This window comes from Ciconia boyciana, chromosome 1 (genome assembly GCF_034638445.1).
Source record: "Ciconia boyciana chromosome 1, ASM3463844v1, whole genome shotgun sequence".
Classification (NCBI taxonomy): domain Eukaryota; kingdom Metazoa; phylum Chordata; class Aves; order Ciconiiformes; family Ciconiidae; genus Ciconia; species Ciconia boyciana.
Window position 1 is genome coordinate 116,064,774 of NC_132934.1, and position 20,347 is coordinate 116,085,120.

General features: G+C 41.8%; 1 protein-coding gene across 2 annotated transcripts in view; it reads right to left on the reverse strand.

The window, feature by feature from the left end:
• Positions 1–6,413: 6,413 nt before the first annotated feature.
• GRIK1 (glutamate ionotropic receptor kainate type subunit 1) overlaps positions 6,414–20,347 on the reverse strand; it is a 177,207-nt gene continuing 163,273 nt past the window's right edge. For both annotated transcript variants that reach the window (XM_072851856.1, XM_072851867.1), the window contains 2 exons: positions 17,098–17,348; positions 6,414–6,569 (listed from right to left, as the gene is read on the reverse strand). In XM_072851856.1, the coding sequence (XP_072707957.1) occupies positions 6,414–6,569; positions 17,098–17,348 (407 nt within the window). The remainder of the gene's footprint in view (positions 6,570–17,097; positions 17,349–20,347) is intronic.

The following is a 20,347-nucleotide window of genomic DNA, read 5'->3' on the forward strand; positions in this document are numbered from 1 at the left end:
GGTGAACGTGTTTCCCCCCTCGGGGGGCTCAGGATGGGGGAACCAGAAAGGACACCAGCAGTCACTTGCTTTCCAGCTGCAGTTTGTATAAAGCTGGTTTGCTGATTGCATTTCCCCAAAGTGGGTAAGGTTTCTGGGTGCCATCCCCTTGGATGGGGATGTCCTGAGCTGCACTAAGCGGGGGAGAGCTCCAGGCTTTGTGGGAGTCCAGCTCCTGGAAAATGTATCCAAGCTCCCCTCTGCGTTTGAAAGCCTTGGCTAAAGATGTATACCACATCATGCAAGGCAGGTCTGTCTGAAGCAAAAAAACCTAGCAGCTTCCAAATAGCACCTTATCTGAAACCACTGGGGAGTTGAGAAGTGTTATGGGCTGCTGCACACTTTTATGCATTTCAGAGCAGATGAGCGCAGCGTTATCTGGTTCAGGTGTTTCTGTAATTGTGATTCATTAGGCTAACCACAGCGCTGGGTGGCTAGCACCTGTGTGCTCCTGCTGGGCTGGTGTCAGTGCTCTCAGCTGTGATAGGAAACATATGGCTGTACTGGCTGGTTCCAGATTTTTTCCTCCTTTTGTAGTCTCTTTGCGATGTACTTGTTGGCCTCTGCAGCACTGAAGGTGCTGTTGCAAGCAGCCTTTAAATGGCCCGGGGGCATGATCAGTGTGACGAGCTGTATCCATCCTCCCTGAGCAGCACTGCCCACATGCTCCCAGCCGTGCCCGGCTGCCACACGGACCCATGCGACTGCCGGCTGTGCTGGCAGAGCCTCTCTTACCCACGGAACCATTTCTCCTCCACCAAGAGGCAAGGGGAGGACTAAGGATATTTAGTCCTTACTGAGGATATCTGTGATTTTCATATTATTCAGAGTCAGGCTGGAAATCCAGCCTCCCCCGGACGTCAGCTTGTGGGAGGCTGCTCCGTGCCACCAGCTCTGAACCCGCACGTGGGTCTGGGCCACATATGCACAACATAAATGGGTTGCCTGAGTGTGGGTCTCGTTTCCTGGGCCGTGCGACTGCTATCAAAATCTAGAAATGTAAGGGAGAGCTTTATGTCTTAACACCTATAGCTGTATAATGTTTGAGCTAATGATAACAGAGTTTGGATTTGGGGGAGGTGATGAGAGGCGAACAGGAGTGTGGCTCGAGTCAGAATTCATCAGCAGGCAAAAACATATGCATCTTTATCAATCGATGGGGCTAAAATAAAACTGCAGTCGTTTGACAGCTGTAAGTGATGTATCACTGAATAGCGGCAGTTCTGATCACTGAGAAATCCTGACTCTTGCAGGCTTGACAGAGAGTAATTAAGGGACAAGCTCAGCAGTCAATAAATGCCCCACGGGATTACAGGTTCGCAGCAGACCCACGAGATGCAGTCCTCTGACAAAGGCCCCAAAAGGTAGTAAGCTGATCCTCGTTTGTTCTGAAGTAGCTTATCAATCATGCTGTTGGGCTGGGCCCTGAGCACACAGCTTAAACAGTCGCTTATATATATCCAATATTCCTTCTTTTCCACTAGGCCTGTCTTCCCACTTTCTCAATAAAGTTAAGGGATGTTAAATAATCCTTACTAAACCCACAGACTGGTGGTGGGTAGCTGTACGGGAAAGATCAGCTGGCCTAAAACAAGGCCATTTCTGGAATGAAACATATTAAAGCTATTCAACAGCTTCCGTCAATATTGTATTTCTCTTTTATAAACAATGAGGATGCATGCCCGCTGCTGCCAAGATAGAGATCTAATGAGGACATTGGCTTTCCTAATCGGTAATCTCTAATCAGGCTTCTCTGTTACTGGATGCTGCCACACAGGAAAAAAGGCAGGAAAATAATATTTGTTGGGATATGGTGAAAAGGTCACAGTAATCATATCTGCTACTTCGTCGATACATAAGATTGCCCTGTGCTTGTCCCTCCTCCCTCAAGACAAAGTAGTTTTCTCCATCATGGAGTGAATTTACAAGTAGCATCTGAAGCTAAGGAAAACATTGCTAGTGACACAGCTTGGTTTGCAGGAGGGAAGGTGCTTTAGAAAATGATTTGATTTTGCTTTAAACACATCTACTTACAGAAAATAAGAAGACTAGCATGGCTGCGAATATAGCAGACACAGTGGACTGTACATGCATGGATGTGTGGAGCTGGGACCTGTCCGAGCGGCATATGAGCAGCCTAGCCGGCGACCTAAACATGTTTGGAGCGCGGTAGAAAAGGTCACAGCTCTGAATCAGGACAGCACTTGGCTGAATCCTTAAATACCAGTGGGATTTAAATGCATCCCTAAGGGTTTTCCTTAGCTACAATTTTAGCTAGCTGAAATATAAAATATTCTGTTGAATCAAGGGGGGAGACACGGTGGTCTTAAGCTCCCCGCAGGTCTGTAGATGCTCCGAGCTGCGCTCATGGCCAATGCCAGGGGGGCATGGGGACACCCCGGGAGCCAGGGAAATGGTCCCTGTGGGGCAGAGGGTCACTGCTGGCCTGAGGCAGGAGCAAGCACTGGGAGCCAGTGTCCTTTGAACTCCTTCACAGTCTCATTTTAATCCTTTCTGTAGCTTCTTAAAAGGAACCCAATTATTGAGACAGTCACAGGCCACCAAAGCGGTGCCATACTACTGATTTTATACATGTATATGTGTATGTATACATAGTGGCTGACAAAGAAAATCTTGCCTGGGGAGGACAGGTCAGACTGATAGGGTAACCTGTCTCCGGATCACTAAAAATGTCAGGGGAGAAAGCAGAGCAATGAGTTAGGCTAGTGGTCTGTGGCTGCTTGTGGCTCTTTCAGGGAACCTATGTTTCATGGGGTAGTTCACACCTCAAATCCACCCCATCTTTGGGGAGAATTTATACTGGGGGGGGTGTATATTGGTGGGATTGTATAACCAGTTACCAAGCTGCATTCTTGGAGCTGGCAGGGAAGGGCAGAGCCACACATCACGATGTGCTGCTTCATGAAATCATAGCGGGTTAGTTAGCTCCTTTGCAGCAAGTATAGTTAAGCTGCCATCCAAGTTTAACACAAAAACTTCCTGAAATGTTGTGACCCTTTCAAGCTACTAAAAAGGAAAAAAGGAAATCAAAGAAGAATGAAATATGCTTTATTTATTGTTTTCCCACTGTCATATATTTCTTCCCAGACAGCAAAGAGAGCTTCATTTTTTCCCAGCACCTTTTTAAAGGTGGTATACCACTAATACTGATGGGAAAGTTGAAATGTAAAACGTAACCAAACAAAGTACTGTCTCTTAGTTTCAGGAAAACATTAGTAGATTTTTAAAAAATTGAACTTGGAATTCTTTAACCTCAAGGTCTAAGCCACAGAATAGTGTTCTTTAAAAAAAAAAAAAAGGCTTGATCATAAATCTTTTATGACTTTGAACTTATTCATTTAAAAATATCTTAGCTGAAGGCTGTGGATGGCAGAGCAATAGAATTACACAGACTGAAAAATAATAACCCGCTTTTCAATCATGGTATTAGAACGGTGCTGGTGGTCTGAATGGCCTGTTTGGAACCTGATGATGACATAAATAAATGAAACTACCTTTGGAAGTATGAAAGCACCTTTTTATAAGATCCTCTATGAGCTCTCATGGCCAGGGGCTGGTTTTCTTAATTATTGCTTATCAACCCAACGTGTCACTGCACGTTGTAGCAGACTAAGCTTCCCAAAAGCAATCACTGATTTCAGAGCTTCCTACGGTAGTCACGTTAAAAGAGACACTTCTCCTTCCTTTCCCAGAGGCTGACTGCTCCGAACATGCTGAGAGAAACTCCTTGGAGGATAGACACAGTCCAGAAGAAATGCTGGAAAACAGTAATAATAATTCCTGTCTCCAAAGGAAGGAAAAGAAGAATCCAGGGAGTTTTGGGCTGGCCAGCTTAGCTTCAGTTGCTTGCCAAACACTTGCATAAAATAACTATTTTGTAAGTAATTGGTAGGAAATGAGCAAGAGTTAATATGAATCTGTCAAAACCAGCTCTTGTTAATCTGATGAATTTCCTTCTTTAACGGTTTAACAGGCCCTGTGGGTGAGGGAAGGGGTCCTTCATAAGCCTTTGATCCCGTCTTGCATGACATTTTCATAAATAAGTAGGGCAATAGGCCAGATGACATACACTGTATGGTAGTTGAAAGTGCTATTAACTATCCTATTAACTCTCAGATCTTCACTGTCAAAACTAGGGGGATCTACAGGGGTCTGTCCACCATCTGGGTCTCCTTTATGGATGGTTTTTAGTGAGTACATTTGCTAAATTTGCAGGTACCACCAAGCTGGTTCAGGCAAACTGATCTTGACAAACTGGAGAAACAGTTCGGTAAAAAAAATAAAATACCACAAAAATGTGCAATTCCATACGGCCACAGCCCTAAACTCACGCTGAAATTATCATTGCCTGTATCATGGAGGGGTCACCCACCTTACACCATTCAGGCAAAGAGATCCCCTCACGAGGTGTGTGAGCAGCAGTATGGCCTTCGAGACACAAGAAGACATTTTTCTGTCCAACTCACCATGGGTGGAAAAAGCAGATCTAGTTTTGGGCATCGTGTTTTGAGAAGGATATGGAGTAATTACAGAGAGCCTTGGGGAAAGCGGTGGTAATGGCGAGAGGTTTAGAAAACTTGACCCCAGTGGAAAGGCTAACTGAACGAAGGTGTCTTCTAGTCCCTAATAATATCGAAATGTACGAAGCAGGGCTTTTGTAAGCGATACCATTCATTGCAGATTGACCTTGCCATGCAGCACAGCATAAAAGCTCACAGGGGGCTGCAGGGAGCGGTGGTGTGAGGTGAAGGTGGAGGAGAGGTTTCTCCACTCAAAGGCTTTCACATTACTTTCTCCTTTTGCAGAGGAAATGGCCATGGATACAAGGCAAAGGTAATCAATGGTAAGCAGTAAGTTCCCTGGGAAATGTAAGGACAATAAAACTCAACACTTCACTGAAGCACCCGGGTAATGAACATCCCAACAAGCTGAAGCAAATGCTGTTGATATGACTCAGGCTCACCCAGCTCCACGTGCTGCGCAGAAAAGCAGTCGGTGGCTTCAGTCCTCTGGTTTCCTTTTTCCAGCCTTGCCTTAGGATTGGAGGTGGTCATGGTGGTGGGATTGCCCTGGACAGACCAGGTCTATATATATATGTAACCCGGCATGTAGGAAGGCAGGGGTACAGCTCCTAGCTGCTGGGTGCAAGGGGCACCCATCTCCTGCACCCACCCTCATCCCTTGAAGCGTGGATGTGCCTGCATTTCACCCATTTCTTTTTGCAGGCATCCTCAGAGCTAACCAGCTGGCACCAATAAAAGCTCCAGGAACAACAGAATTAATCACAGAGACAACAGAGCAATAAATATAAATGTGCTTCACCTCACTGCAAAATAAAGGAACAGTTTTGTGGGGGGAGGGATAGGGGATCTGCTGTTATAATGCATCACTGTTCTTCAAACAGAGGTTTCTTCACAAAAAAAGACTTAATTCCTCCTTCACTGTTAAAACACTTTGCTGGTGCCCCCACAAGTTGCAAGAAAAGGTTTCAATTCCAGAGCATTGTCTGTATTCCTATCAGATGTTGTTGTCTTTGTGGTCAAGATTTGTTATAAATTGAATATTTTTGGCTCTAATTTCTAAGGGATTTTCGTTTTGAAGTCAAGAATTGTTTTATTGGTATCAGGAGCTGGAGGATACGGCAGTGGGATGATGTCAGTGTTGCCTTCCCCTGTTTTCTGTTCATTACTTTTGTGATTTCGGTTTTTCTTTTTGAACATCTAGCACCTGGAGCCATGGCATTACCTAATAATCGTGTTTTAAAAGAAATGAAAAAGAGAAAAGATAAGGAAAAACAGGTTTCTCACAGAAAAGAACCTGAAGAGTGTTCCTTACAATATCAGAGGAAGTAAAAATAACTCATTATTGGATACCTTTGTATTTAAGACATTTTGGTATTGTTTATGAGTTAATTGTATGAATTTTTACTTTGGTTGTCTGGGTCCTGATTTCTAAACAGCTGTGCTCAGCAGAACAGCAATAATTTCTTCAAAAGGAAAAAAAAGTTCCACTCCCAGATTATTGGAAAAAAGAACCCTGCCTCTTGTTTATTTATTTATTTAGAAAGCACATACAGCAATGCATGGGGAGGGGAAGAGAGATGCGAAACAGGTGAGCATACAAATCCATCTCAAAAGAAATAGTGAGACACTTCCCAGGTGATTAGTAGTACCTCAGTCTATGTGAGCATTTAAACTGTTGTACCTCTAGATTAAAAAAAGAAACCACAGAGAATTTCTGAAGAACAAGGTGAATGTCTATATTTCAGAAATCCCACCACAATCAACTCGTAGGCAGCAACGTTTTTGATTTGTTTTTTGTTCCTGATATTTCCTCAAAGGGGTCTCTCTTGCTCACGCTATGGTTTCTTTCCTCAGCGTCCGCCTCTGGTGACAAGTAAGGATACTTGTGAATGAAGATTTCCCCTTCGTTCTCGACCTTTTCTTTAACTTCTTCTGGTGCTTGAGCGAAATTCCAAGCTCCTCCATTATCGCATTGAAAGAAAGACACTGGTGGAAGATGGAAACGGCATTAAACACTTCTCATCGAAGGCAGAGTTCGACCATACCCTTTGCACAAATGCTGGCTTTTAGAAGCAAGGACCTGAGCTCTTACTGGCGGGCTCAGAAAGCTTCTCTGCTGAGTTCTGCCAGCTTTGAATAAGCCCCTAAGGAATAATAGGTGAGTCTGTATAAGCCATGTTTTTTGTCTAACTTGGCTTCCACTGAATTTAATTTAACTTTGGCTTAACTAAAGCGGATTATGAATGTTTCTGAAATTCTACACAGATGCATTTGTGATGTTTTGGTGGCTTCATATCATGAAACTTACCCTTTTTCACTAGGTAAATTTCCTCCTGACCTTAAAAGAAAGAAGATCTTCTTTTTTAAATCACACGTACCTTAGCCACAAAAACATGGGTATACTACAGAAAACAAAGAACACCATTTTTGAAGATTTCTTTGTGGTTTAGTTATTTTTCCCTCATGAAATTAGCAGACATTTCTAAAATATGTCTCTTTATGCACAGTCCTCAATCCTCTTCTTTTTTTGGAAAGAATCTTTTTCAAATATTGTGTGTTGAAGAAAGGAGAAAATTACCACAAGAATAAGGTAGCTGAATAGTTTAGAAAGAAAGCAGAAATCTTTTTTCTTCCCACCATCACAACATTAACAAAGACAGTTCGGGTAAGTGGAAACATCCTTTAAAATCTACAGCTGGAATAATTACATGTAACACAAAAGAACCACAAAGAGGCTTTAAGTGGAAGTATCTAGCAATACAAAAAATTGTTCCATGCAAATATATATAAATAGATTATTTATATATAAAATGAAGTGATGGTAGCAGTGTGAAACAAAGTTTTAACCACCTTACCTTCATCAAGTTGAATAAATTCTTCCTACCAAGCCCTTTCTAGAACTGCAGAACTGACCAGCTTTAAAACAAATGGTTAAAACTACAGGTCTTGTAAAATGACAGCAACAGCACACAGACAGTTGTCTGTATCAAATACAAATTCCCTTCTAGAGTGGTACCAGTGCAAGGCAAGCAGTGTTCAGTTCTTAACCAGTAATAACTCAATAGTGACCTGTTATACAGGGCTAAGAAAAGTAAAAACAGATTTATTGTTGGAAGAGGAGAAAACCCAAGCTTTCCTAGTAGCCAGCTATTCCAGAGGAATGTTTTCAAATGCAAAAGAGAGTATGAGGGTAACCTGGATCAAGGTTAAACCATTTGTTTAAGGTAGCAAAGGAATTCCAGAGAAATGAATTCCACACACCGTGCTTCTTCCTCTCCAGTATGAACCTGCTGTGTAACATGTGTAACCCTGGTTCTGCAAATAGCCTCAAGACATCAGCGCATCACTGTGTGTGTGTATTTTAAATGGGTATCATCTTGTGTATGCCATCATGTCCTTTTCTGGGATGGGCTGCACACAGACTAAGATCCTATAGTATGTTAAATCTATAGTTTGTATGCTCTTTCTTTGAGATGTTTAATTTTTGCTCATCTAAAATTCTTAAGTATACATAAATTAAACTACTGTTAATTCATTCCAGACCCAAAATGTAATAGACATAGGCCAGGGCAGTGTACTGCTTTTTTTTTTCAAATTATTGTCTGGTAATAGCCAGGAATTTGCTGGTGCAATTATAATTTAAATATCCCATTTGACAATGTAATACAGGAATTTCAGCGTTACTGGAGTTAGAGTCAAAGGTGTCTGCTGCAGCCCCATGCCTTCTGGAAGCAGCGGGTGAAGCAGGTACCGTCCTAATACAGATACTATTTCTGTATTGCATCAGGCTTTTTTAGAGAGTAGGACCACTTATTTCCAAACTAATAAAAATGTATGCTCTAATTATCCATGACTTAGCATGGATAATTTCTCTCTACTATCTTAGTTTTAATTGAGCTTTCAAAATGTAGATTACAAAGTGATTCCAGAACTCCATGGCAAATAAGGAAAGGATCATATTAACCATTTGTAGGATTGATCAGGTTTTTATTTTCTTTCCCTGTTGTTCTTACTAACCTATATGTTGTGTGTGTATTTAATAACAGACATCAGTCTCTGCAATGTGCATACAGGGATGATTTCTGCAGGTGAAATAGTACATTCTACTGCCTTGTTAATAGGCTTGTATTTTAATTTTCCAAACTGATTCATATTATTCAGACTATGCAATTATCATAATGTCCTTCAATTTCATATCAACAAAATAGTCCCATGAAGATAATTTTACATCTGCAGATAGATATTTAAAACATATTGCTGACATTAAGTATCTGAGGTTTTTAATATCTGACTGCATGATTTGTGAAGTGCCCAACTGGTTCCACTTCCAACTCTGTTTTGAATTTTAAAATAAATATTACCAGAAAGACTTCAAGATATTCTTAGGAATGGCTTTGATGTTTAGGTTTTGTCTCTAAAAATTAAACTTTTGCCTAATTGTTCATCAATAGCAGTTACATCTAAATAACATTAGATGTTAACAATAAATAACACCTTTTCTGTAAACTGATGATGTTTATCCACCCAACAAAGTATGGAAGTAGGCCACTCAAAATCTGAAAGGGCTCTGCCTTATCGAGACTCTCTCCTATCTTGTCCTGGTAGTGCAAGGCCCCAGAGGTGGAAACACACACACTCAACACTCATGGGAATGGGCTCAGCCATCGTGCAGAGACACAGGGTTGGGAGAGGGACAGGAGAAAGGTTTACAGTGATAGCTTCCTAAGTGGGTCTTACACCTTGCAGCTCCTGCTCCTGGCTTTGTAAAAGCACAAAAGTGGTTTTACTTTTACAGTTGCGTTATGCTTAGTTTCGAGAGACTTAAAACACCATTGGCATGAGTTTTGTCAACCTGAAGCAACGAATTAAATGTAGATTTAAGAACCTGGACTGATCCTTCAAAGATATTCCAATGGTTATGGACATAAGTACGACTCTGATAAATTTTGTGCACATTCCTGTCCGAGATCCTACCACCTTTGAGAAAGCTAGTTGGAGGTGGCAAAAAGCATTGTAAATGTGGGAGACACAGGGCTTTCTCTGCCCCTCTGCCTTCACACAGAGCTTCAGATGCTCTAAAAGAGCAATCTGAGATGATACTTCGAACTTTCAGGGGTTTGGTTACTCATTCAGAAGGACAGTTACACGTGAACTTTATTCTGAGCCCCAGGAAGCATAGCTCAAAATCCTATTGCAAGCTTGCGCGTGCAATCAGGAAACTGAACAGATGACTGAAAACTGGCATTGCCCTGAACTTTTCAAGCAGTAGAAAACTGTGGTACAGAGCGAGTACAAACTCAGTCAGAATGCTATAGGATTTACAGGAAAGTCATGGGCAAGAAACACATTCAGTGGGGAGTCCCAAGATCACCCCCTGAACAGCACCATGTCTGCAGCATAATTACAGTAGCCTTTAAAAAGGGGATGGTGACATTAAAATTCTGTTTAAAAGGGTAATATACTGTTCTTTTAGTCTCATATTCAGATAGCCAGACTGAAAGGGTTTATTTAAAAAGCTATTTTTTTACATGCTGTTAAGTCCACCTTTGAGGTCTTGCCGAGAATGAGAGCAGAGTAGGCACAGAGCAATACATTTAACAACAGAGTAATAAGCTTAACATTTTCCTTTTAGTCAGCTTGACTTTCTCATTCTAGCAGTGTCAAAATGCTGCAGGACATGGCATGCGAGGCTAAAAGGAAATGTCATCCTTTAAAAACAGTATAGATTTTGCTCTCCTTGTGATGTGAGACTCTCTCCTTGCCCTTTGGTGGTTTCAGCAGGCTGTAAAATCCTGGTCATGAAGCTCCTAAATCCTTCCCTACACTCCCATACAGAAGGTTCTGTTAAGCTTTAGGATAATTATAGATTCAGAATTTAAAAAATAACATAAAATAAAGTAGAAACAAGAGTGAAAAAAAAGAGTCTGTAGTCAGGCTTTATCGATCTGCTGCTTATGCCATTGGGCTACCACTGGGGACAAGACTTTGCAATTGCATTTTATTAGCACCTTGCAAAAACAAACAAATAACAACAACAACAAATCCAGTGTGCTGTGTTGGAGAACTGAGAACTATGAAAATTGAAGGATGTGGGCCAGATTTTCTTTTGGAAGAACACCTGACCAGCTCAGGCACAGAGGAGGAAGTGCAGAAGTCTGGATTTTTCTTCTGCAGTGCCCTCATCACTGTGAAGGACCCATAGCTGGGACACTGACATATGTCTTCTGCTGAAAGAAAAGTGGTTTGTTTGTGCCTAGTGCACCGAAGGAAAAATATCCAAAATAGTTTCTCCTCGTGAGCAAACTGCTGTTGCGGCACATTAAGAATCTGTTTGAGTATTCTGTCACCGATGGCTAATTGCATGAGGAGATAACTAAATTAAGTCTTTTAAACTGTCAGAGTGTATTGAACAGTGATAGTCAAAACAGTATGACAATAATCCATGGCTTATTTTAACTCTTTCTCAGTTATATAAACTGTTTCTCAGTTTCCTGTTTACAAGAAAGAAATCGGTAAAGCTACTTGCTGGTCTCACAAACCATCTAAACACAAATGGGACTGCTCAGTGAAGGCATAGATGGCCACAGTCATGTTTGGAGGTGGGGTTATGGCCTGAAAATGGAGGGGCTCAAACTGATTGATGTTCGTTGAAGAGGGGGAATTTGCAGACCTAACAACTTCACGAAAAATTCTATTTTGCAAGAACCTCACTGAGAGAGGGGTTTTCTTCCTCCTCCCCCTTCTCCTCCTCCTTTATTTCTGAAGAGCTAAAGATGTGAAGCTTCAAGGCATTGAGAGAGAGGTGTCACAAGCACACGATACCGCAGCAGTACTTTGAGGAAATATCAGTCTAGTTGGGGAAAGCGTTATTGCTGTGCCTGGTCTAGTTCGACAGTGCAGGTGTGATGTTAATCCACCCTCATCCTGGCTCTTTGAAATGGTGATCATATTGCCTTCATTCCCTCCATTCTTCTCTTGTCTCATCCTTTCTCCCTCCTTCCCCCCGCACCTTTGCCTAGTTGGGTTGCAGACTGTTTGATGAGGACAGGAACTGCCACTAAATAAAGGTGGGCACACTGACCCCAGCCAAATCAACCTGGCAATGGCTTGGGACTAGCTCATTCATGGACCCTTTGCTTTCAATGGTAGGTAGCTTCTGTATGTCAAAGCATAGGGCATTTTTTGCAAACACTTACTAATTTGAATATTTTGGGAGTTCTGAGTAAAATGCAGCAACAGCAAAACAAAAATTAAAATAAAATGACATAAGGGTATGCTTATAGCCATTTTTCTCCCCAAATAGCTCTGGCTATGCTTTACTGGTACTGCAGTGCCAGAACTGATGCAGTACGTTGTGGCTCACCCATCACAGGCAGAGGTGTCGGCTCTGTGCCGATTGCACAGCAAGGTCCCCGTGCTGACACACACCTGAGAAAGGATCCACTTTGATTATTGGGCCCTGGATGCAGTTGCAAGGCTGCAAGTTAGGAAGATGCAGTGGTGACCATCTGTATTTGTGAACAGAGTAATTTTTTTGTGGCCAAATTTCAAAGTATAGTGGTCATAGAAGCTTAGAGCGCTGATAAGCGGAAAACCTTTGAATGCTTTAATACTTCTTCCTGAAGCTTGTTATGTCTATGCAGGAGTCCTCCCAGGTGCCATGCACTTCATGGGAGATGCTATGGGCTGTGCCTTCCTCAAGCCTTGCTGTTAACCCGAAAGCACCTGCCTTTTCCTGGAGCCACAGCAAACCTTGCAAAAACTGCCTTTACAAGCATAGGTTTGTTAGCACTCGGGTGGCATGCTGGCTCTTCACTGCCTCAGCTGCTAAGGAGCAAGTAAGGCGTTTTAATAACTCTTTTTGTAGCTAGGTATGAAGCTCCGTTAGGGAAAGGAGGAGCTGCTTTGTAATTCCCACAGGCAAGCCGAAGTCTGTGAGGTTGTCTGTGGGGACAGCCAGACATGGGTAAACGATGACTGTTACTAACAATGTGACTGTTTCCTTGACAGATATGAAAATGTTTACCCAAGAAGTGACAGAAACTTTCTGGATTCTGTGTTTATCTAAACAGTGATTAGAAAACTGGTCGAAGCTGCAACCCAGAGGATTTCTTGTGTAGAGCAATGGTGGAGATAAACACATTAGGAATTTTCCTTCTCCTCTGAGAGCTGAGAGAAGCTGAATTTAATTAGTTTTAAGTCTTTTCTACTGGGAAACTGCAAACAAAAGTGCTTTCTTAAATTGAGGATACAGAAGATCTAATTCAGGTCTTTGTTGGTAAGAAAGCTCATTTTGTGAAGAACCAAAGCTTTCAAGGCCTTATTCAAACAAGTTAAAATGCCATTTTGAGCAAGACAATTTCTTGCAGCGTCTGGAGTGGAGCATAAACACTCACGTACACGTGTGAGTGCTGGCAGAGAAGAATTGGTATAGCCTAGCTATGAGCAGTACATCTTCATCACAAAAAATACTTAAGCCTACTGCCAGCATAAATAGTGCTGACCAAAAATTGTAACATGACTGGAAGGAAAACACAGGTCACTGTGTGCTCTGGCTTTTCCAGGAGCCAGGTATGAGAGAAACAATTCAAGAGGAGAGCAGAGCTTCGCCACAGCACTTCGGTGACTGAGTGTGAAGGCATCCACTCGAACAAGTTTTCTAATTGCAGTAGAGTCCAGAAATGGCCCCTCAATAAAACAGATCATTAGCTTGTTTGATGAGAGGGAACTGCAGTGGGCAAGAAAACATAAAGGAGGTGTGAGGGGCGGGAAATGAATTGGTGAAACTGGCGGTAAGCTGGGATATAATGAAATACAGATATAAGGTAGTCAGGTTTTGAAAACATGGTGATTTGCCACAGTTCATGACATCCTATGAGCTGGCACTTCTATACGTTCTGTGTATCTCAAATTGTTGTCATATGTTTTTCGGTGACAACAACAGATCCAGCCCATTGTCTCCTGCCCTTGCAGTCCCCAGACGAGCTGAGGACTAGAGAAAATCAAACTGCTGTCCTTCCAGGGTATAAAAAGACATCCACTACCAACCTCCTACACAAAAGCTTCCTTGTATGTTTCAATATGCAAAGCAATGCCAAGGCTTTACTGTTTGATATCAATTGATACCCTGATTTTGCCATAAAGGAGTTTTCTATATTACAAAGCCTTACAGTAGTGAACATCATGAATTGCTCAAGCCAAGTCAATGGAGTTATTCCGTGAAAGGTATATATTGGGGGTGCCTGAGGATGCTTTTGTTGAATATGTTCTTAAATGTTAATGGTTACATGGCATAAAATTTAACTGATAGATATGATTTTGTGCTATGATAGTTACTTGGAGGCTTTGGCTAATGAATTTTAAATGGATGAATTAAAATTCATTAAATATTGACACTGGGAATAAGATATGCCAGCTAAAAATCTCTGGCTGCTTATAATAGGGGTTCAGAAAGTTAATGGAGCCCTGCAGGTTATTTTCTGAAGGTTTATAAAGAACTGCCTGGCCCACTTGCTGAATGCTTCGGCAGAGACCAAACAAAATATTTCTCCATGCTTTTTGTAATGAGACTGCCATTGGTTTACTCAGGTTTGGTAGAAGGTGAAAAGGAGGTGAATAATTTTTCTTACCTGAAAAAGGTGAATTACCCCATGAAATGACAAGATGACATTTGTACATAGAGACTGTGATAATTCTTAAAATCTACTACAGTCTATTGCACTCACTCTTCGCTGTAGGTGTAATTATTTTCTGTGATGCACATTTAAACTGCCCAAATTTCCAGGACTTTGACAATTTGTGTTAGATAAGCTTATCTCCTGCTGAAGCAAGAGGCACTTTGAAGTCATTAACTATGTGTTGGTGAGTACAACCTTTGCCATTATGTGCACTCTTTAAGTTTAATGCTTTCCATCGGACACACCTTTTTTCTTTCCTGACTATACAGTATGAATTGAGGGCTGTGTTCGAATCCCTCGCTCCTCTCGGATTAACTTGCCACAGTCTAACTCCGTGGATAAGGTGGTGCCAGAGGTGGAGTTGGACGGATGGGTTTGCTTACACTGTAGTCCGTAAAAGAAACAAAAGGCCTTGCATGCAAGAAAAGAGAAATGGAGAAAATAAATAAATGAAGGAAGTAAAATTAAAAACAAACATGAGAATGAGATTCAAAAGCTATTTAAATCAAAAGAGATTCTATTTATGGAAACAGAAAGGTCATAGATTGTTTTCGACACATGCTTTGGATTAGCTTAGTGATAATATACACTGTATAGCATTTTCCATCTAAGCTTCCTGTTTCACCAGAATAAAAATAAAACAAACTGAAAGAAATCAGAAAGTAACACTGGAATCACTGGTATTCTACTTTCTGTAAAATTACTTCTGGAAAAGAAGTATGATGTTGCCACATTAACTTACTTAAAGATTTTAATTATTAAGAGACTGCCTATAATAAGCAACACATTGCTGTGAAACAGTAGTACAGTTTCAGAAATGGTATATGTATATCTGTATATAGGTATCCCTGAATACTGTGTTATTCACCTAACATATTGCTAAGTAAATTAACACTCCCTCGTGATGTAAAGCTTTAGGTCTCCTTCAATTATGACTTCAGGAATGCATTGCCTTTCCCAGACTCCTGAAGAATTTCCAGGATATTCTGCACCTACAAATCATTTATACGAAAGATTTTAATTAGCTGCAACTGTTCTCCAAAATGTATTTGAATGAAAGATCTCCTGAGACATGAATGAAACAAAGATATCGATACATTCTTTGTGCATTTTGTGCTAAAACTGTTCTATAGGGTTAAAGTACTAATCAGAAAGCTGCAATATGTGCAAAATACATTCATCCTTTATCTCTGACTTATTCCAAAACAGGGACACTTTGATTAATATGGCCTGCAAAATTGCTCCACATGAGCTGCATCTGTTGTTCGTAGACAGTGCCATTGCTTTTAAGGAGGGCTTGCTCAGGCACGTGTGGATATGTCTGCATGGTCAGGAGCTGCCCTCTCCTGCAGGATACTGTGAGGACCAAGTCCACTGACATTGGCATTAGGTGTCATGGACCCAAAATAACACTAAGTGTCACTTGGCAAATGTAGATGCATGGTAGGATTCAGCTCACTTCCTTTCAGCTGTCTGAACAGCAGGCATGTAGCCTTAGCTTACGGTGGTCCCTTACCGGCAGCAAGGAGATAAAGGTGATTTATCCTATCCAAAATCAGATGTTGTCTCGAGGCCCTCAGCCCTGGCTTCTTGTTTTTCACTCAGGTGTCAATCCCTCTCACGTCCCAGCACCACTGCTGTATGCAGTATAAACTGCACCTCTGAGACCAAGTTTAAAATGTTCTCCTTCTCCTCCCACTCATCCCTGCTGCCTTTGTTAAGGTTATTTTCCTCAACAGTCATTTCTGGCATTTATGTCATCAGCCTTGCAGGATTACACCTTGGATGAAGAGGATGAATTGCCCACAGAAAAGCTCCTGCCTTTCCCATCTAAAAGTGCAAAGTGAGCTTAAACAACTCACTTCGAACTTCAGGTCTAGAAACCTGAAGTTAGGTGATATGAACCCTCCTCTTGGTGATTGCGTCAGGGGCCACCGATCCTGCAGTGCAATGTGACCCTCGTCCCTACGATAAGTCCTGTCGAAGTGAAGAGCATCAGGGCAGCTATAGCAGTTAAGCAAAACAGGGCCACATCAGGGTCTAGGACATGGCCAGAGCCAAAGTGGCACCAGGGAAGGCAGCCAGAGTAAGAGGGTTGGTAGACAACTTCAAGAACAGACTCTGAGTTGCTGCTCGTGCCTTGTTTCTTTTACAGAGGCTGGTTGCTCGGTAAATGGGTGGTTACACTCTATTTTAATGATTGATTCTATCTCACAAACTGCTGTAATACTCAAGGCATGATTTATACACAGCATTTCCTTTGTTTTCCCTCTGCCCTTTTAAATTGCTCATTACGCTTCAGTGGAGCTATAACCAGAATTTCTTTGGCTCCATAATCTTACTTTACTGTGGCATCCATCACCTTTCAGTAGGTCTCCCTGCTTTGAAGTGCATGCTTCAGCACAGTGTGTAAACCCCTGGCTGTAAAAAAATGCTTTCTAGAGCAAGAGAAAAAGTACGCTTGGGGATTTGGAAGTGCATTCCTGTTGTTACTCAAAGGGCTGATGCTAATGCCATATAAAAAAAATCCAGTTGTGTTTTATTCCTTTCCAACTTAATTTATATTTGAAGTCTTAAAGATCAAGCAGAAACTGTTTGAGAAATTAATTGCTCTTGTTCTGCACTGCCATACTAAGCAGCACTAATTGGACTGTGGGTGAGGTACTTCCCTATTCTTATTAATAAATTATTTGTCTTTAGTGCCAGAAACAAATGGTGAGAGTTCAGCAATACAAAATCTGCACTCCAGCAAAGAAACTTATAATGCAGTCACCTCCACAATCCACAAAAACCTCAGTCTCCCAGAAACATAAGCAAGCTGGAAATGGAAGACTCACCTGCTCAATATCGCTGTTTTTCCTTGATTTATATATAAATTCACCAATGGCTACAAACACCGAAAGAACAAGCCCTGCAGCGAGCACTATGAAGATGCCCCCAATATTCTCCACCCCGAGAGCACTGGCTTCTTTGCTGTCCTCCTCAGGGCAGCCGTTGCCTCGCCACCACTTTTCCTTCATCATGTGCAGCTTTCCCTCCTCTTGGAGCTGGAGGATGGCGATGGTGATCTTGTCTCTGTAAGGAGACCCTGCAAGGTGAGAGCAAGACCCGTCAGTGCTGGTTGCAGAAAAGTGAAGGCAGGGAAGGAACAAGGTGCTGCTATCTGAAGCAGAAGTGCTCCCTTATCACAAAATTGATTATTCCAGCTAGAAAGTCTTGGTTTCTCTTCGGCTGGAAGAGGGAAGAGGACTATCTGTTGGTGTCTGCCCTGGGGACTGGAAAGCAGAAGGCTCCTTTGGTGCGGTTATTTGTTTGAGAATTCATTATAATTTCTAGGGTCTCCTACTGAGATTTATTTAAGCCTTGGCAGTGGGTTTTCTTGCTAAGTAATTCCTCCATATCATGTTTGAATATTGCTTTGAGCATCCTTTGAGACTTTCTGCTTTACATCTCTTCTATTTACTTCAACATCTGTTTATTTTTCCTACTGCATGTAAAATGAGTAGCAGCCTAAGAAAAGCCCACAGCCAGTCAGATACATTCTCTTCTCATTTATACCTGCATAAGCCCTCAACTCCACTTCAGCTACCTTACAGCTATAAGAACACAAGGTGGCCGAGTCTTTTTTTCCGTGACTTGCAACGATATTGGCACTGCAAGCTGAAAATAGCAACTATTTAATGCTTTTTATTTGCAGGCCAACAGCTTGCTAAATGATGTGTCTTGAGGCTCAGCAGCATTAATGGGCCTGTACAGTATCTGGCAAATAGCGGGGTCATGTTGGGCAGTTCAATCTGTTTAGGTTTGCCTCTCACGCACTCTGCTCTGGCTCTCCATCTTCCAAAATCTCTGCCGTCTGTAAGTCCCTTCAGCCAACTTGTGCTCTTGCAGAAGCACATGTCTGTAGCCCTAAAAGGGGGACGAGGGAGATGCTTGCCCCTCGCCCCGCTTCCGGAGCAGCACCTGGTTAAAGGAAATTGCTACCAATTATCTTTTCCCACGTTGCCAGAAGCTGAAGTTTTCAACAATGATAGCAGCAATCCTGTTATTAATTGTAATAGACAAGTGGAAGTCGGTTTTGGCATTGTGAGAGAGACTTTTCTTTATGGGGCAAGGATTTTATGATAGCAAGCAGGAGAATGTTACAAAAAGGGCTGTTGGCTCTAAAGGCATATATATGCCCCCAAATCCTGCCATGTTGGACTTCTTACAGTTGGAAGTATTCAGTGTCTGGGCTGAAATATAGTGTCACCAGTCCTTTGTCCATGTATCTAGCTACCATCCATCCCTTCCTCTCCTTTAGCATATTAATAAGACTATTTTCTTAACCTGTAATCTCACCAAAAGTCACATTTTGCTGCAAATTAAAGCAGTTGCAGTTCTCAATCCCATCAAGGTAAACAAACTTTTAAGGTAAACAAACAGAACTTGTGCCAGAATTTCAGTGACAGCGTGGTACACATAGACACGGACACTTAAGAAAATCTCACTAGGCACCACTTTTGTGTCTTTATGTATCTAAATAGCCTTGGAAATTTGGCCTCACAGCTTCAGTTTTCTTTCTTATATTGCCGTGCAGGACGTTATTAGAAATAATTGTACCATGAATACAAGTCCCCCTGTCTGCTTTCCATTTCCTTTAGCCCGCAGCATTGTCTGAGGAGAATCAGTGTGAAAAACATTGCAGTTCTTCATTTGTTGCGCCAACACTCAGCTATTTTTCAGCGTATCGTACTGCCAGCACTAGGACATGCTGTGACCACAGATGCCAAGAGACATGTGTCAGATTATACAAAGTCCGTCTGGGAAGCCAGCAATCAGCAGCCACTGCTTGAGGTAGCCAGCTTTGAAAGGAAAATATGCCTGCTGTAAGAACAGATGATTTCTATGCATGCTATTAAAGAACCAAAAATAAGCACAAGAGAAAAAACAGAAACACCTTCAAAACTGTCTTTACGCAGGGAAGTGAATTATTACCACTGAAAACAGCAGCATCTCTCAGAAGAAAGAGCAGAATTGTTTCTACCTTAGGAGAGGTTTGTCGCCCTGATAGCTGGAGTCTGTTAGATTGTAGGACTCATCTGTTTTCCCTTGTCTGAAAGGACATGGCTGTTAGGTAAAGTGAAGCAGCCTGAGTCACAACGCAGGATTTGTGGCGATGTTCATTCTGTCTTGTGATGTTTATGTTGCCAGCAGGATTATCACAATTCATCTTGGGGGTAACAGGTACATCTATATTTCTACGCGTGCTTTTAAAGTTTGTCAAGTGTGCCTGGAGTGTTGATTTGGTGATGTTTTATTGGTGAGCACTAAAACTGCACACAAATCCATCTCAAAACCTCTTTGAATATTCAGCGTATCATTTATGGCCTCTGAGCTATTAACAACCTACCTCTAGGGCCAAGAATTGCATCTATCTACTTTCTTAGCAGTCTCCCAAGTAACTGGTAATAGCTTTAGTGTTAGAATTACTAGCATCAGCACTGGCAGTGATACTGGGAATTAATACCTGTCCTGACATCTATAATAATGTAGCTTTCTTCAGCCGGATTCCTCCCAGGGTGACATTTTGCATAGGTTTTGCTTAGAGGTGCCTTTGCTACAGCAGTACTTCCAGAGTGCATTAAGGTCACCACCAACCATCGCTGTAGATTTTTCATTACTAATGGTCTTTGCCAAGAATCTGATGAAAGCCCTCCTCTCTGTGACCCATCAGCTCCATAATAAACATAAATGGAGATGTTTGTTGATATGCCTAAATCCCCTTTATCGTAACTCAGCACAAAGAAGTAGGAAGACAGCCTATATCTGCAGTTTCTTACTTGCAGAAGATGCTCTGATAAAATAGTTTCTTGGATTCATAGAACTTTCGAAAATGCTCCTTCCTGTTTCTTTGGGAGCCAAATAGTGATGATATTCCACTCATTCACTGGAAATTTTGCCGTGCGAGGCATACTTTTGCTGCTGCAAACCCTAGCCATGTGGTTGTGCATTCTCCTGAAGGAACGAATGCAGACCAGTTAAGACTTGCTGAAACTTTGGTGTTAAGGGTCACAGAGAAGTTGTCTTTTTTTTCCCCATATAGCT